The sequence below is a fragment of the Podarcis raffonei genome, chromosome 13 (genome assembly GCF_027172205.1).
Source record: "Podarcis raffonei isolate rPodRaf1 chromosome 13, rPodRaf1.pri, whole genome shotgun sequence".
Taxonomy (NCBI): domain Eukaryota; kingdom Metazoa; phylum Chordata; class Lepidosauria; order Squamata; family Lacertidae; genus Podarcis; species Podarcis raffonei.
Genome location: NC_070614.1, coordinates 13,480,238 through 13,498,366, shown reverse-complemented (window position 1 = coordinate 13,498,366; position 18,129 = coordinate 13,480,238). Strand labels below are relative to the sequence as shown.

Here is an 18,129-nt window from a genome sequence, read left to right as displayed (position 1 = left end):
TGGAAGCTGCGGTGAAAATTTGAAGGTAACGGCGAGTTTGGGTTTGTTGTTGTTGTTTAGTTGTTTAGTCGTGTCCGACTCTTCGTGATCCCATGGACCAGAGCAAGCCAGGCACTCCTGTCTTCCACTGCCCTTAGGCAAGTGCTTTCTTCAGCCTTGCACACACAACCCATAACGCAGGGGTCAGCAAACTTACCGCGCCTTGGGCTGATGTCTGCAGCGCCGATTGTGCGGAGGGCGGGGGAGCGTGTGCCCATATGCGTGCGCACACACTACTTCCAGCGCACTTCCAGGTCAGAGGAGCACCAGAAATAGCTTGTGTGCATGTGCATGGGCCTCCTCCAACCCAGATGTGCACCGGAAATAACGCATGTGCATGCGCAAATAACGCATGCGCAAATAACGCTTGCGCATGGGCACAAGCTATTTCCAGTGCTCTCCTGACCTGGATTTGGGCAGCCGTGCAGTGCAGTGCAGAGCAGCGCCGGTAAGAGTGGGCGGCGGTGCTCAAGAAAGATGTTAAATTATTTTTGTATGCCACAACGGCCACCCGAATGTTACTTGCTAAAAATTGGAAAACACAAGAACTACCAACAGTGGAAGATTGGCAGATGAAGATGATGGACTTTTCGGAGCTAGCTGCCCTGACTGGAAGAATCCGCGTCCAGAAAGAAGAGGATTGGGGGAAATTTAAGGACCATTTGAATAAATATTGTAATATAAAAAATTAGAAATTACTTGAAAGAAACAAATAGGCCTAGGATTAAACTAAGTTATAATTAAATAAATGGGATTTAGAATGTTAAGAAAAGTGAATAAGATGGACTATAACTGGAAATTGTTTTAGTTTAATAATGATATTGGAAAGCTGTTACTTTTAATTACAAGGAAACTCAGAAGGGAGAGATTTGAGGAAGTTAACCAAGATGTTTAAAAAGTTGGATTTGTGAAGAATTAAGTTTTTTGGTGTTTTTTTCTGTTTTCATGTATCATTTTGCTTTGTGGTTTGTGTTATCACTGTGGAAAATCTAATAAAAATATTTTTTTTAAAAAGAGCGGGCAGCGGCGGTCGCCACGAGCCGGATAAACGAGTCCCTCGGGCCTTATCCAGCACTCAGGTCTTAGTTTGGGGACCCCTGCCATAATGCATTGATTTATTTATTTTTAATCCAAAGCATTTCTGTACTCCCATATCATAAAATATCAGGGCAATGTACAGCTAAAAATAAAACACCCTTTAAAAAGAATCCAAATAATCATTAAAGTGGCTGGTTAATCGGTTTAAACAGCTGCAAAGACCTGCTGGTGTAAAAAGATTCTCAAGAGCTGTCCTAAGGTCCCAGTCTGTGGAATGCTCTCTCCAGGGAAGTTGGCCTGACGCCTTCATTATACACCTTCAGGCACCAGGCAAAAATGTTCCTTTTTAACCAGGCCTTTGCTTGATCTGATTGACATCCTATGCCCTTTTTAAAATATGTCTGGGGATGTTATTGGGTTGTTATTTTTATTTTGATTATATATTTTGTGGTTTTTATGTTGATCTTTTCTGTGAACTGCCTTGAGACCTCCTGGTATAGGATGGGATATAAATTCAGTAAAAAAATATACATAAATACATACATAAAAGCAATACGAATACTCTGCTCCCATCCAAAGGGCAAGGATAAGGTATTTTTTAGTGACTGCACAACAAGCAGGTGTGATAATGGTGGATTTCTTTCCACGACGCAGCTTACAAAATGAGCGTTGCATGGAAACAAAGGGAGCAAGGATTAATTAGTTGATCGACGAGGCCAGAATTTTAATTTATGACTGTGGCTGATGAACTTGAGTGTAATTCTGGGTAAATTCAGCCAAGAAATCAAAAATTGATAATATGGCGCAGTTAGTGCATTGCGATCTTGGACATGCTCAAATGGACATGTTTTCTAAGCTTTTCTCATAGCTTTTGAGTCGATTCCTAAACGTTACGCTTGCAAATTCTTAAAATTGGCAATCTAAAGAACAAAAAGTCCTTCCAGGGGGCACCCGGATTTGAACCAGGGACCTCTTGATCTGCAGTCAAATGCTCTACCACTGAGCTATACCCCCTCTTCCGGCAACATGCTGGACTTCAACGTAAGGAAACCAAACTCGAAAATCGTGTCTTTCTTTCCAAAAGGGATTAATGGAGATTTAGCTGAGAAACGCCCTCTAATGCCAGAGCGTGCAAAGCACCGGTGCACCAAACGTCAAAGAATTGCTGCTAAACGTTAATTCGGTTACAACAAAAGCTGGTTACGTTCCCCAGATTTAGACAATTAGTGACTCATTGGGGAGCAACTGATTTCCGATTTAAGATACTTTTTTTTAAAAAAAAGGGTAAAAGCTTTATTTATGTTTAACAATTGCTGGGTTGTTAGCTGCGCTTTATATATGCTGTTTAGGGAAGCTTTTCATGTTTAACAGGTTATTTATATTTTAGTGTTTTGTTGGAAGCCGCCCAGAGTGGCTGGGGAAACCCAGCAAGATGGGCGGGGTATAAATAAATTATTATTATTATTATTACTATTATTATTATTATTTCAGTGGTGATTTGCTGGTTATATTTTATGATCAATGTACTTGCGATGCACTATTATAGTGTTGTTTGTTTCTAGCCGCCTTGGGATGCGTTGCAATGAAAACGGCATAGAAATGATTTATATATAAAAAAATCAATTTATATAAAATATAAATTAAAGGGTTTAAGGCGGGCTCCTCCTGAGAAGTCTTTAGTCCCCAGTCCCAGATATAAGTGAGCTGCTTTCAAGTTGCGATCAGTACGGGGTAGAGCGTGAGAGTCTTAATCTCTAGGTCATGGGTTCGAATCCCGCCTCGTGCAAAATATTCCTGCATTGAAGGGGGTTGGACTAGATGACCCCTGCGCCGGGTCACTTCCCACATTATGATCCGGATGATCAGAGAGACGATCAGCTGCTTTCATTCATTCATATGTTGTCCCAAAGTCTCGGGACAGCGTGGAATTAGGCAGCTCCAGAACATTTGGGGGTGAACCGCAGTTCCTCGGCGACGATGGGAAGTCACTCTGCACATGCTCGCGGGTGGCGTCGGCTTGCAAAACGACTAACATCACTTATTATAATTTATGAAACCACAAGAGTAGTCGATTTGTAGGGTCGATCATCTAGCCCGACAACCGCCCTGGGTCTACAATCCATCCATCAATCAATCAATCAATCATTTTGAAAGTTTCAATAAATATCTTATTAAAAAAAATCAATCAATCAATCAATCAATCAGTCCATCAATCCATCCACCCACCCATCCATCCATCCATCAAAACAACATTCCATTTCAGTTCAAGCCCTTTTTTAAAGGCTGCACGGTTCTGTTCGGTTACACGGAAGCAGCGCCCATTGAAGTCAGCGGTGCATCCGCTTACTTCCAAGAAAACCACGCGGAGAAACAGGATCGGGTTTGCAGGGGAAGAGCGGCTGCAGTTAAAGGCGCGGGTCCCTAGGTGGCGCTGCGGCCGGCGCTTTTGGATTTCCGCCTCCGCCGTCACGTGAGAGGGGCGCCGCCTCACGTGACGCGGGCGCCTCCCGGGGGAAAACTACTAACTCTCCCGGCAGGCCTTGCGCTTCCTTTTCATTTTTTTCCGCCGGCCGCTCAAGATGTCCAAGCGAGGTGAGGCCTAGCTTACTGAGCTGGGGCTGCGGGGGGCGCGGAATCCGCCTCCATCCCGGCGCCTCGGTGGGGATAAGGAGACGCCTGGTGGCGGGTTGCGCGCGTGGGGGCCTTGGCTGCCACGGGGGCTGGGTATTTCCGCGTGGAATACCGTGGGGTGCGGGGGAAGGGGACCCTGGAAATCCAAAGGAAGCGTTGGGTCGGGTGGGAGAGAGGTGTTGCTTAAGGGCCCCGCTGGCATCCTCAGCGAACACGCGTTCAGGGGCTTGAGCCGCATCCTGACGTGCTGTTAAGGAGAGGGTGCCGAGACGTATCCGCGGCCCTGAAGCTGTACAGAGTTAGCGAGCAAATATACACGTCCCTGCTGGAGGAGAATTAAGAAAAACGGGTTATGGGGTAGCAGAGGAAGGACATGCACTCAAAATACGTGTACTTTGCCTTAGGCCTAAGAGGAAGACTTGGGCAGGATTCGCAACTTCTAGAGCGCTTTTAGTATGTGGGGTGCTATATCCTCTTCCCAGAATAAGGCCGCCTGGTCTTCTGCCCTGCTCTGGATTTTCCTGTAATGATGATGATAATGATAATAATAATACAGAAGTAGCAATAATAATAATAATAATAATAATAATTTATTATTTGTACCCCACCCATCTGGCTGGGTTTCCCCAGCCACTCTGGCCGGCTTCCACAAAGACCAAAAATACACTAAGATGTCACACGTTAAAAACTTCCCTGATCTTAAGCATGTATAGTTGTTTTTTAAAGCCTAAGTTTAAAAATCCAGCTTCTGTTGTGCTAGCCATCCAAAACACCAGCAGACGCTTAATATAGAATAAAACCACATCCAAATCTAACAGAAACCTTCGATTTAAGGACAGATAAAATAGAGGAGACTCTCGTGTGAACTGTGTAAATCAGATCTACAATTAATGGCTTTTTTATCTAAATTATTTGCCCTGATCTTCCTAGTTGCAAGAGCAACTTTATAAGTTGTAAAGTTGACAGCATCACTTAGCAGCCATTTCACCCTCTCTGTCGTAGTTAAAACAATAGTTTTTTATTAAAAAATAATTCTTCCCCTGTTTACCGCTACCTCCAGTCCCCTTCCTTTGTTTTCCCTTCTGTGGAATTTCAGATTGTAAGCTCCCAAAGGCCTATTTTCTGTAAGGAACCAGGCAGTTGTGGGTTCAAACTGCTAATTGGGTGGAAGATTCCTGCATTGGCGGACTTTTATGACCCTCAGGATCCTTTCCAGCGCTACAATTCTGTGTCGATTGTTGGTGCTGTTAATATATATAATATATATAATTAAAGAAAGAAAGAAGAGGCATGCAGTACCGTCATGTTTATCACCCAGGAGCTGTAAGCCTTAATCTTGCTTCTTGCATGTTAAAATACATAGTAGTTGGGCCTCCCCAGAGTTTCTGGATCAGGTATGGAAACTTGTGGCCCTTGGAACATTATTGGACTCTGGTGATCATCTTCAGCCAGTGTGGCAAATTGCCAGGAGTGACAGAGATTATCCCACAAAATCTGGAGGAGAACACCGGTTCCCCATACCTGGTGAACAGGGTGGGCAGTGTGATGTATGTAGTAGGTTTTCTTTTATTTCTTTCGTTTTGAAGAGCTGAGAGTTTTCATCTATTAAAATTGAATATCAAGTTTTAAGTAGCCATGCATGAAACTGCTTAGGTTTACTCTTTAAAACTCGTCGTTTACTTCATCTTAATAGACCGGTACAGTTTATTGGAGCTGAACAAGATAGCGGTTGGTAATGGCAGTGGTGATGAAAGAGTGGTTTTGCATAGAAAAGGGGCTTGAGTGTGCAGAAAACCCTTCACTGTTTTGGGAGAAGCGAAACAAACCTTAAAAAGTGGTAGACATTGTGTGGGTCTTGGGCTAACTGTATGTCTTTCATCCCTGTCTCCATAATAGGACGTGGTGGTTCGTCTGGTGCGAAATTTCGCATCTCCCTTGGTCTCCCTGTGGGAGCTGTTATAAACTGCGCAGACAACACTGGTATGTTGTAGTTGAAATAATAATAATGTAGTACACCCCACTTGTTCTTCTTTAAGCTGTATTACGAGAAAAGCTGAGGTGCTGAAGTTTTGTTTCTTGTTTTAGAAGAACTGCTGACAGTCATTGTAGACAAATACTGAGTTAGTTGAGCCAAGATTTCAGTTTCTTCACCCTGGAAAGGAGAGGTCCAACTGCTAGCATCAGCCAACCTAAGCACTAGCTTACCTTCGAATTTTGGGTTGCAAGCATCAGGGCAGAAGGGGGTGGAGGCAGTTGGAAGAAGCTTCCCTAAGGTGCATTTATCAGCATGCAACTTACTATTCTTCTTATCTGAAGAAGTGTGCATGCACACGAAAGCTTATACCAAGAACAAACTTAATTGGTCTCTAAGGTGCTACTGGGCAATTTTTTATATACTGTATTTTTCGCTCCATAAGACGCACCTAGTTTTTAGAGGAGGAAAGGGGGAAAGCCCTGTTTTTTTTGAGGATCAGCTCAAAGTTGCACAGCTTCTTTTGCAAAGGGGAAAAGCCCCGGTTTTTTGAGGATCAGCTCAAAGTTGTTGAGCTTACTTTGCAAAGGGAAAAAATCCCGTTTTTATGGGGTTCAACTCACAGTCCTGCAGCTTCTTTAGGAAAGGAAAGGGAGCCGTTTCTACGGTTTCCAGACTGATAATCTAATCAGCCAGTCACATGTCACTGGGGAAACAAACGGCCTCCGTCTGCAGAACATTCAACAATGGAGGCCTGGGCAAGAGGCAGGGGCCGGAAACATATTTGCTCCATAAGACGCACAGACATCTCCCCTTTTTAGCAAAAGATACGGATGCGGTATATTTCGACTGCATCAGACCAACACAGCTACCTACCTGAATCTATTCTTCTTAGGTTGGTGTAGATGTTGGCTGGCTTTTTGTTCAGTCAGAATGGTGGCATATCATGGCGTGGGTTCCACGAAGGGTGAAGTGTGGATTCTTGATCCTAGCTGGGGAGAGAGAGGGGTAAAAGTGAATTCCTTTGCCTTGATCTCTTTCCATTCTGAATTTGTGAGAAGGAGCGGCCTTTATTCAGTTCCGACTCTTAAACAGCAGTGCTCATTGAAAATGTAACTGGGCAGAAGCAGCAGGTTTTCCCTTCTGAAAAGCACTTGTTGGGTCTGCTTTCCTGTGGCCCAGGGAGTTGTCGTAGAAGGGTACAGCAATAGCACAACTTTTGGGTGAGGTGACAGCTTGTGCTGCTTTGCTTCAATCAGTTGTGTCACATATACTTGAAGAGAAAGTCTCTTTGACCTTTGCTCCGGGGTGAATAGAATGATGATGGTGATTCTGTTTCCTTTGCAGGGGCCAAAAATCTATACATCATCTCTGTGAAAGGGATTAAGGGGCGCCTGAATAGGCTGCCAGCTGCTGGCGTGGGAGACATGGTAATGGCTACTGTCAAGAAAGGCAAACCAGAACTCAGGAAGAAAGGTGAGTGATGGAGGAAGCTAGATTCGTGGATTTGAAGCCCCCTTACTGTGTTAATTGCATTGGGACTTCGGGTAGTGAGAAAACAGCTGATCATAAGGGAGAAGAGTGTTGTGACCTTAATTGTGTGGATGAGAGATGGAATGCAGTCGTTTTAAAAGCATGGAAAATATTTGACCTAAATTATGTTCTAATTCATATGTTTTCAGGATGCGTATAAATTGGCTGTTATTCACAATTAAGCAGATTTGTTTCCAGCTAAGTAGGTCCTTCAATAGTATCTAGGAGCATAATGTGTGGTCATGCAATGCACAATTATTTGCGCATATATATATATTTGTGTGTGTGTGTGTGTGTGTGTGTTAGTCTCCCAGAGGGCAGGTGGATCCTCATGTTAGTGTTGGATGCTATGCCCAGAGCCAAATGTATGCTGCACTCAAAAAAACATTTTGCTCCTAGAAAAGGTGAATTGTGTCCTGTAGTTTAAATAATATGCTGGGCATTGATGTCCTGTCCATTAGAAATCCTGCTTCAGAGCCAAGGCTAGATCCACCGAAACCTATGTACATCTTATTTCCGTTGAATTAAATGGTAGGCTTAAGCCTATATAATCCATACACATATACTATCAACTATAGAACCCTAAGGAAATTGATGTTTAAGAGGGTGCATATTACCTATGAGATTAAGCCCAAGGGTTGTGGTGTACCTGTGCTGCGTATTTTTTATTCGGCAGCTTGTACTGAATTTCTCTTCCTTTCTGCAGTGCATCCGGCAGTTGTGATTCGTCAACGGAAATCGTATAGGAGAAAAGACGGGGTGTTTTTGTACTTTGAAGACAATGCGGGGGTCATAGTAAACAACAAAGGGGAAATGAAAGGTATGGTTGCTGACTTGGGGTAGGAAGCAAAACGAGTCCCATCTCGTCCCCCCCCCCCCAAAAGCCACGGTAGGCTTGCAACTTGCATGGAGCAAGGGTTTCGTTCTGGGGGGTTGCACATGAAGCTGAAATTGCATATAATCAGAACAAGCCCAGAACTGCTCCCATGTGACCATCCCTACATTTCTGAAGCCAGTGGGCCTTGCTTAGCTGTCTCTGGAAGGCCCACAGCCTTGGCAAAACCAAAATCCCAGGGCCTAGTAAGCAAGGCGGAGGAAGTGCTTAAAAGCTCTTTCTGCACTGAGAAAACCCAGCATGGAAAGAGCTTTTAAGCTCTCCCCCTTGCATGCGTTTAGTTTGTGCGATTGTAGCTGGCCGGCCGTAAAGCTGCAATTGTGCAAGTAAAAAGAGTACAAATTGTGAGTCGACCTTATTGTGAATTGATTGCTTCAGGTTTGGCTTTGCAGCTGAAGCTGCCATTCCAGTGTGTTAATGACTTCTTCCCAAGACTCATTTATTAAATACAAATTCAGTAAATATGTTTCATAGGAATTCCTTTGCCAGTGCTTAATGGTTGTTTTTACAATTTTTGCCCCCTCCAGGCTCTGCTATCACAGGCCCCGTAGCCAAGGAATGTGCAGATCTGTGGCCCAGGATCGCCTCCAACGCTGGCAGCATTGCATAAACCTGTCTTGTAAAAGTCCAATAAAAAAAGTGGTTGTACCAAACTCGTTGACTTGTAGCAAATTCACAATTTATGTAAGGTGTTTGAGTGAGTTGGCTTATTGGCTCCTGAAGACAGCAGAAAAGCTTGGGTCAATCACTCTCCCAGCCCAATCTTATCTCATAGGGTTGGTGGGATAAAATGGGGTGCCCCTATATGTGCCTTGTGTTCCCTGGTGTAAATGCAATAAATAATCTGAAAGCTTCACAAGGACAGCTTTTCAACTGTTGGCCTTTCACTTGTCCAGTAACAGGGGTAATCCCTCTTGGATATTTTGTTTTAACTTTCCTGCTATGTGTTCCCAGTTCAGTGAAATTAATGCTTTCCTGCAACTTTATTCCAATTCATCTGTCTGCCAGAAAACACTAGGATTTGGGATTGTGTCCTAGACCTTAGAGCCTTAATATCAGTCTTCTGAGACTCGGGATCTGCTTTCAGCAACAAGTGTGCAGGAAGGTTAGCTCATCTGTAAGTCATCCTGTGATCCAGTTACGGGTATGTGGAACCAGTTGAATAAGCATACTCTACGGTGATTTCCCAGCTTGCGCAAGTGTCATTTCTGGTTGGCCTTTGGCATTAACACCAGTCTGTATCGTACCCAGTGCTCTTCTGCATCTTGTCTGTGATCTTTTGGAACATCTTTCTGTACTATTTATTACTGTTTAAAAAGTTGAGAACCTAACCATTCATGTTAATTATGCAGTTATACCTGTATCAGTCCCTGAGCAAGGATAGTAGAATTAAAATATTTTGAACTTTGAAGTTCCAAAGGTGTTGCCGAAAGTATTTCAAGTTTTAACTTTTAATCGGTATGGGATAGAGACTTGGGTAGGGTTTTTTAATGCTTGCACTGTCCTATTTTAACTCTGGGCAAAAAAAAAAAGTTAAAATAATTTTAAGCTGTAAAATAAATAATGGCAAACCTCTAGATCAGGCTTCCTTAAACTCGGCCCTCCAGATGTTTTGAGACTACAATTCCCATCATCCCTGACCACTGGTCCTGCTAGCTAGGGATCAAGGGAGTTGCAGGCCAAAAACATATGGAGGGCCGAGTTTGTGGAAGCCTGCGCTAGAGAATCCTGTAGTGATTATTTAGTGGGGTGTGTACTTTTTAATGTACTCCTTAACACCCTGTTGGGAGTAGGTCCTTTGCAATAAGAATTTTGTTCAGTGCAGCCACGGGAGAATATCAGAATTCTCTACTTTTATTTCTGTATGTCAGGGATCGCCAAACCTGTCGGACTAAGGAGCGCATTTAGGAATTTGAAGAACTCTGCTGGGCGCTGCAAAATACCAGTTTCGCAAGAATAGCACAATGATCAACCTCCCACCAACAGGCTAATAATAATAATAATGATGATGATGATAATAATAATGAGAGCCAGTGTGGTGTAGTGGTTAAGAGTGGTAGTTTCGTAATCTGGGGAACCGGGTTCGCATCTCCACTCCTCCACATGCAGCTGCTGGGTGACCTTGAGCCAGTCACACTTCTTTGAAGTCTCTCAGCCTCACTCACTTCACAGAGTGTTTGTTGTCGGGGAGGAAGGGAAAGGAGAATGTTAGCCGCTTTGAGACTCCTTAAAGGGAGTGAAAGGCGGGATATCAAATCCAAACTTCTAATAATAATAATTTATTATTTGTACCCCGCCCATCTGGCTCGGTTTCATCATCATCATCTTTTTTATTTGTATACTGTCTTTCTAGCTTACAATACTCAAGGCGGTTTACGAGCTGAAGAAACAGAAAATGTACAACTTACAACAATCTAATGCAATACAAAAACGTGATAAAACAAAACTTTAAGCAATCTACATCAAAAAGTAACATTCAACAATTATTAGATAGTACAAAACAATGTTGTTTATGTTGTTTAGTCGTATCCAACTCTTCGTGACCCCATGGACCAGAGCACGTACTCCTGTCTTCCACTGCCTCCCACAGTTTGGTCAAACTCATGCTGGTAGCTTCGAGAACACTGTCCAACCATCTCGTCCTCTGTCGTCCCCTTCTCTTTGGGCCCTCCATCTTTCCCAACATCAGGGTCTTTTCCAGGGAGTCTTCTCTTCTCATTAGGTGGCCAAAGTATTGGAGCCTCAGCTTCAGGATCTGTCCTTCCAGTGAGCACTCAGGGCTGATTTCCTTCAGAATGGAGAGGTTTGATCTTCTTGCAGTCCATGGGACTCTCAAGAGTCTCCTCCAGCACCATAATTCAAAAGCATCCATTCTTCGGCGATCAGCCTTCTTTATGGTCCAGCTCTCACTTCCATACATCACTACTGGGAAAACCATAGCTTTAACTATATGGACCTTACAAAACAATATCAACATATAAAAATTAAACACAAATCCACTCAACAGTTACAATAAATAATTTCTAATCTATAATCAATAAAACAGCAAGCCACAGTACATAAAATAATACAAATTGAGAAGCAGAAACTAAAGGGTGGGGCAAGGCAGGTGAAAGGAGGCCTTGCCTGATGGAGTCTCCCTTCAGTTCTTCCTCCGGGTGGCTTACAACAGAGATTAAAAATACATTAAAACATCACTGGTAATAAGCATATATCACTAGCAGATAGCACCCACAAGAAAAAAGCCTATTTTAGGGGAAGTGTATGAAATTTGAAGGGACGGGACCTTGGGAGGTGTCTGAGGGCATCATGCCCACGAGTGCCATGTTGAACTCCAGCGCAAATATGGCAGGGTCAATTGCTGAGCTCAGAATGTGATGTCTAGTCTACCTTTGAGTTCTCCCAAGTATATACCGTATTTTTCGCTCTATAACACGCACCAGACCATAACGCGCACGTAGTTTTTAGAGGAGGAAAACAAGAAAAAAATATTCTAAATGAAATAGTGGATATATGATTTTTGTGGTTCATGCTGTGGCCACAGACATGTGATCTGACAGTGACTTTGGAGTAGCCCAATGCAAAAATCCTGAGGATCCATGTGGATCCATGCTTTGTAACCACGGAGGAGGGAAGGAAGGGGAACCATGGATCCTCTGCTCACGACTGCAGCAGATCCCCCCCCGCCACCCGCAGGCATCCGCTCCATAACGCGCACAGACATTTCCCCTTACTTTCTAGGAGGAAAAAAGTGAGTGTTATGGTGCAAAAAATACGGTATGTGATGTCCTTAAAAATATATCTATGTACCTTGCTGTGCATGCATATGGCTCCCAGCTGAAGAAAGAAGCAACTAAGAAATAGAGCGGAAAAGACTATTTTTTTTCACGGCATAGAAATACTACCGTATTTTTTGCTCTATAAGACACACTTTTCCCCTCCTAAAAAGTAAGGGGAAATGTGTGTGCGTCTTATGGAGCGAATGCAGGCTGCGCAGCTATCCCAGAAGCCAGAACAGCAAGAGGGATTACTACTTTCGCTGCGCAGCGATCCCTCTTGCTGTTCTGGCTTCTGAGATTCAGAATATTTTTTTTCTTGTTTTCCTCCTCCAAAAACTAGGTGCATCTTGTGGTCTGGTGCGTCTTATAGAGCGAAAAATACGGCACTTGAGATCTTTAGCGTTTTTGTTAAAAGATTTTTATTACGTATTCTATTCGAGAAATTCCAACTCCCGTGGCCCATTTTTGAGGGTTGGTTCATTCATGAAATAAGAGGATTTAAAACAAGACATTTATGTGCATTGGGTCAGTGCATCTGGTTGTTAACCAGAAGGTTGGTGGTTCAAGTCCACCCAGGGAAGGCTTGAGGCAGAATTTCTGAATTGCAGAGGGTTTGATGGGTCCCTTCCAACTATCTTCTGTTCCACTGGAAAGCATTATTCCCCCCCCCCCATTGATCAAGACATCCCATGCCTGAGATGAGTCATCTCCAGCCTAACAACCTGTTGGCAACCTCTTGGTTGTTAGGGGGCAATTGTCTATGCTGATAGCATCACAGTGACACTGATTGTGTGGTCAGGAAATAGTGAAAGTTGCTGGGGAGGCGACAGGGAAAGCGGTACAGCTGGGAATAGCGACCAGTGGCTTTTTCTCTTGCCTCGGACAAAACATGACTTGCGTCACACGAAGATGCCTGCAAAGGCAAAAGGAGTTCATCCTGGATGGTGTGGCCGTAGACACTATAGCAAGCAGCTACACCAACCTCCTGCCCAGGCTGTGGTCTGCCTTGCCGCCTTATAATGCTCAGCTGGACATCCACGCGGCCAGCTACTTCTCATCCCCGGTGGTCAAATCTGTGCTGAAAAGGACAGAACAGGTAAGCGCATCTGTAGGATAGTGAAACCAACTCGGCTGACAATCACACAGGGTACTGCAGGATCTACTGGCTATTCTGCAGGATAATTTCCCGTAGAAACTTGCTCCTAGTTTGTGGTCCACAAACTACCCACTTGGAGCTTTCTGACCAGGCCAGCTCCTCCATCCCATAATAGTTTGCTGCCATTGATTTCCTTGGCTGTGCAATGTGACTGCTTCTGCAATGCTAGGGTGAGTCGCCACAGTGGCGTAGCATGGGTTGTCAGCACCCGAGGCAAGGCAAGTAATTTGTGACCCCTAACCCGTGGATTTGCGCCCCCTAACCTGTGGATTTGCGCCCCCTAACCCTAACCCCCAGATGTTGCACCCGGTGCGGCCGGCCCCCCCTGCACCCCCCATGCTACGCCACTGAGTCGCCATGTGCTGCAATTTACCATATTTTTTGCTCTATAAAACTCACTTTTTTCCTCCTTAAAAAGTAAGGGGAAATGTGTGTGCGTCTTATGGAGCAAATGCAGGCTGCGCAGCTATCCCAGAAGCCAGAACAGCAAGAGGGATTGCTGGTTTCACTGCGCAGCGGTCCCTCTTGCTGTTCTGGCTTCTGACATTAACAATATTTTTTTTCTTGTTTTCCTCCTCCAAAAACTAGGTGCGTCTTGTGGTCTGGTGCGTCTTATAGAGCGAAAAATATGGTGATTCACATAATTGCTTAGCACAGCTCAGTAATACCTCTTACTGGTATGTTAGAGCTTTGCCCGAGAACGGAAAGCATTGTGCGTCTTTTTGAAAGTGTATAGTAACAGAATTCATTGCTCTTGGAGTGGTGTGTGGGTTTGCCTGCCTTGGAGGTTGTTAATAAAAGGCTGGATCAGCATTTGAAGTGCTTAGCCATACAGAGGTTACTGTTTTTCCCATTAGGCTAGTAAAATCCATTGTTGCTTTTTCAATTATTTTAAATCTAGGTTGCTTCTGGAGGCAGAAGAATTACGCCCCTGTCAACCTCTCTTAAGTGTCCAGCCAGATTCCAATCCATTCAGCACATCAAAAGTAAATGGGGAAAATATAATGAAGACCAAATCACCACCAGGCTCCCGAATTGTGCCCTAAATCAAAAAAATAAATTGTGTCCTACTTAAAAGACCTTGGAATGTTTACAAAAGATAGATAGGCTGTGCATCTTCTATAGGTGTTCAGAAGGAGCCTATAGCATGGCCTATGGGTGTTCAGGAGGGGTGTGTGAAATCTTTAATATCTTCTATATTTGCACTTCCCTTTCTTGGAATGTTTTGGCTTTTACTGCTTGATGTCACAGCTGCCTCTATGACCTCACTGTACGCACCACATGCCCCTATGACATCAGCCCCAATTACATTAGGAAAAAGGGAAGGAATGTGATGGGCAATGTGAAAAGTTGAAAGGACTCCTCCTTTCCCGCCCTGCAAATTTTATCGCTTCATCGTGCCCAAAAATATCTTAACTAGAAGGAATTTTTTAAAAAATGAGTTCTGTACAGCCCCTAGCACGTTGCTGGTACTAAATTGCTAAGCAGCATTAGTAATATATTTTTTAATTGCTTTTGCTTGTTACAGACCCGCGGAGGTACCTCGAGGGATGGCTGGATAGTAGATTATTTTCATATCTATGGGCCAGGACAGAGGTACCTGAACAGGAGAAATTGGGCAGGGGCAGGTGAGAGAAATACTACGACTTTTCTATGCCTGTGTTTTGTCGTTCCTCTCTCTCTCTCTCTCTCTCTCTCTCTTCTTGGAGCTGTTCCCCCCTATTTCATTGTGGGAATCAAAGGCTTTTGAAGCTGTTTGATGCTGCAGAAGTGACTTAATTCAGGACACATCCATGTGATACATTGAAAGCAGTATATACAGTGGTACCTCGGGTTACATACGCTTCAGGTTACAGACTCCGCTAACCCAGAAATAGTGCTTCAGGTTAAGAACTTTGCTTGAGGATGAGAACAGAAATTGTGCTCTGGCGGCGTGGCAGCAGCAGGAGGCCCCATTAGCTAAAGTGGTGCTTCAGGTTAAGAACAGTTTCAGGTTAAGAACGGACCTTCGGAACGAATTAAGTACTTAACCTGAGGTACCACTGTACCACCATAAACAAGCATGGCTTCCCCCATGGAATCATGGGAACTGTAGTTTGTTAAACGTGCTTAACCCGCCCTATTTCCTTCATAGAACGACAATTCTCACAGTTCCCTGGCAATGTGGGAAAACCCCACCTAAGGTCCCTCACACAGACAAATCCTTTACTCACTAGCAACGATGAGAGACATCCAAAAAGTCTGCAAAAGCAAAGTTCTGTTTCTTGCTCTAGCAGGAAAGATTTGTACAGTGGTATCTCGGGTTACATACGCTTCAGGTTACATAGGCTTCAGGTTACACACTCTGCTAACCCAGAAATACTGCTTCAGGTTAAGAACTTTGCTTCAGGATGAGAACAGAAATCGTGCTCTGGCGGCGCGGCGGCAGCAGGAGGCCCCATTAGCTAAAGTGGTGCTTCAGGTTAAGAACAGTTTCAGGTTAAAAACGGACCTCCGGAACAAATTAAGTACTTAACCCGAGGTACCACTGTACTGAGGATGCTAGACAGATGGTAACTTAGACATTTTATTAATGACCTGGGTGGATGCAAGGAGGAGTGTTATAAGAATTCTAAGGTCTCAAATATAGAATAAATGTTCATAAATGTGCAAGGCAAACACATACATAAGTATATAAACCACATGTCTGAAATAGGTCAGGAGAGCAATCCTGAAGCCATTTTGACCCTCCCAAATTGACCTCAAATATTTCTCTGCAAGGAGGAGGGAAATGGGAAAAGCTTTCCAATTGTCTTTCGACTGTAGGGGCTTACACCCTCCTGCAGACACAGTCTGGCAAGTACAGTGGAACCTCGTTTTTCGAACGTAATCCATTCCAGAAGACCGTCCGACTTCTGAAATGTTTGAAAACCGAGGAGCAATGGGCAGTCTGCAAAATCCACTGAGAAAAAAGGAAAAACGCAGTGGAAGCCGTTCAACTTCCGATGCGCGTTCGAAAATGGAAGCAATTACCTCCGGGTTTTCGGCATTCGGCTTCTGAGATGCTCAAAAACTGAGGTTTCACTGTATCTGTTAAGCTGAGTAAACTCAATTATGTGCAAGAGATTCAGGAACTAAAGTATTTACCATCACCTGGGTAGCCAGGCTACCCAGAAAATGCAAGAGTTGTTCGCGACTGGATTTAACTGTCAGGGGTCCTTTAACTTTACCAACAGGATGCGGGTGGCGCTGTGGTCTAAACCACAGAGCCTAGGGCTTGCTGATCGGAAGGTTGGCGGTTCGAATCCCTGCGATGGGGTTAGCTCCTGTTGTTCGGTCCCTGCTCCTGCCAACCTAGCAGTTCGAAAGCATGTCAAAGTGCAAGTAGATAAATAGGTACCACTCCAGCGGGAAGGTGAACAGCGTTTCTGTGCGTTGCTCTGGTTTCACCTTCCAACTATCTTCTGTTCCACTGCTGGCCACATGACCCGGAAAAACTATCTGCAGACAAACGCCGGCTCCCTCGGCCAGTAAAGTGAGATGAACGCCGCAACCCAAGAGTCGTTCGCTACTGGACTTAACTGTCAGGGGTCCTTCACCTTTACCTTAAGGCATTATTACCGTAGGTATCCTGGCAGACAGGAGAGAAGCAATACTCACAAATTTCTGCTGGAGATGGCCTCCTCCTTTGATGCATGTATTATGTTTTGGGGGGTGGTCTTGGGGTACAGGGTGGGCAATTTCAAAAGCCATTGTAGGGTCTTGCACACCATTGTTCAGGGTTCTCCTCTGTCCTGCGTGTGGTGACCCTGTTGCAACAGTTTATTTCCTTTTAAATGAAGATCAGGCTTACTAGCTGCTTTGCTTTCAATATACAGTGGTACCTTAGGTTAAGAACTTAATTCGTTCCATAGGTCCGTTCTTAACCTGAAACTGTTCTTAACCTGAAGCACCACTTTGGCTAATGGGGCCTCCTGCTGCTGCTGCGCTACTGCCACACAATTTCTGTTCTCATCCTGAAGCAAAGTTCTTTACCCGAGATAATATTTCTGGGTTAGCGGAGTCTGTATCCTGAAGCGTATGTAACCTGAAGCGTATGTAACCCGAGGTACCACTGTATAGTGGTACCTTAGGTTAAGAACTTAATTAGTTCCAGAGGTCCGTACTTAACCTAAAACTGTTCTTAACCTGAGGTACCACTTTAGCTAATGGGGCCTTCGGCTGCTGCTGCGTGGCTGCGGCGCGATTTCTGTTCTCATCCTGAAGCAAAGTTCTTAACCCGAGGTAATATTTCTGGGTTAGCGGAGTCTGTAACCTGAAGCGTCTGTAACCTAAGGTACCACTGTACTCTGGTTGGCCTCTGCTTTCTCCGCAACTGGGGAGAGCTCTATACAGGCTCTGGAAACCCCATAAGGGAATTAGAGGAATTATCTTACAACAGGGGTAATAAAGAATTAGTTTCTCCCCCTCTCCCCACATACAGGTCATTCTCCACAGCAAGTGGCTGGCCACTATTGGCACTTGATGGACGTAAAGCCGGTGAAAGGGTACAATGGACGTTACGGCTACCGCCGCAACACCCCTGATCTCCGCACTCGTTCCTCTTGCTTTGGCGAAGTCACATGTTTCCCCATCCATTGAAGCGTAGAATATGATTTCTTCACTGCCTTCCTCTTATCACACTCTCCATTTGTTGTCAATTATATTGATTTCTCCAAAATAATAATAAAAAAATACTTTTAATTTCTTTACATGAACATTGTGTGTGTGCTTCTGTGTTGTGGGGTGGGGGTGGGCGGAAAGAAGATGTTACTGTGATAGGAATTTTGAGGTCTTAGATATATGGAGATGTTCATAAATGTACTAACCAAGCACGTACATAGATCAGCACAGGAAGACCGACCTGGAACCATTTTGATTCCTAAAGTGAGCAAATGTTTTCTCTGCAAGGTCAAAGTGGGAAACCTCCCCATTGTCTCTTTCCTCACAAGTCCTGTCTTAAGGACACATTTAAGATATGAATAGGGTGTGAGCCTGTGACCTGGCCCAGGAACTAAGTATTTATCATTACAAAAGACTGGCCAGGCTCCCCAGGCAATCCAATCAA

At 44.2% G+C, this 18,129-nt stretch overlaps 2 protein-coding genes and 1 non-coding gene across 3 annotated transcripts; 2 read left to right on the top strand and 1 right to left on the bottom strand.

The window, feature by feature from the left end:
* Nucleotides 1-2,019: 2,019 nt before the first annotated feature.
* TRNAC-GCA (transfer RNA cysteine (anticodon GCA)) lies at nucleotides 2,020-2,091 on the bottom strand. The gene has a single exon. It is a non-coding gene; the product is annotated as a tRNA-Cys (tRNA).
* Nucleotides 2,092-3,542: 1,451 nt separating this feature from the next.
* RPL23 (ribosomal protein L23) lies at nucleotides 3,543-8,764 on the top strand. Its single transcript, XM_053361736.1, has 5 exons — nucleotides 3,543-3,669; nucleotides 5,605-5,688; nucleotides 7,028-7,156; nucleotides 7,920-8,033; nucleotides 8,636-8,764. The coding sequence occupies exons 1-5, from the start codon at nucleotides 3,657-3,659 to the stop codon at nucleotides 8,716-8,718; spliced, it is 423 nt and encodes a 140-aa protein (XP_053217711.1). The 5' UTR covers nucleotides 3,543-3,656; the 3' UTR covers nucleotides 8,719-8,764.
* A 3,886-nt stretch (nucleotides 8,765-12,650) lies between these two features.
* On the top strand, nucleotides 12,651-17,768 carry C13H17orf98 (chromosome 13 C17orf98 homolog). The gene is made up of 3 exons (XM_053361568.1): nucleotides 12,651-12,983; nucleotides 14,572-14,671; nucleotides 17,506-17,768. The coding sequence occupies exons 1-3, from the start codon at nucleotides 12,777-12,779 to the stop codon at nucleotides 17,661-17,663; spliced, it is 465 nt and encodes a 154-aa protein (XP_053217543.1). The 5' UTR covers nucleotides 12,651-12,776; the 3' UTR covers nucleotides 17,664-17,768.
* Nucleotides 17,769-18,129: the final 361 nt, after the last annotated feature.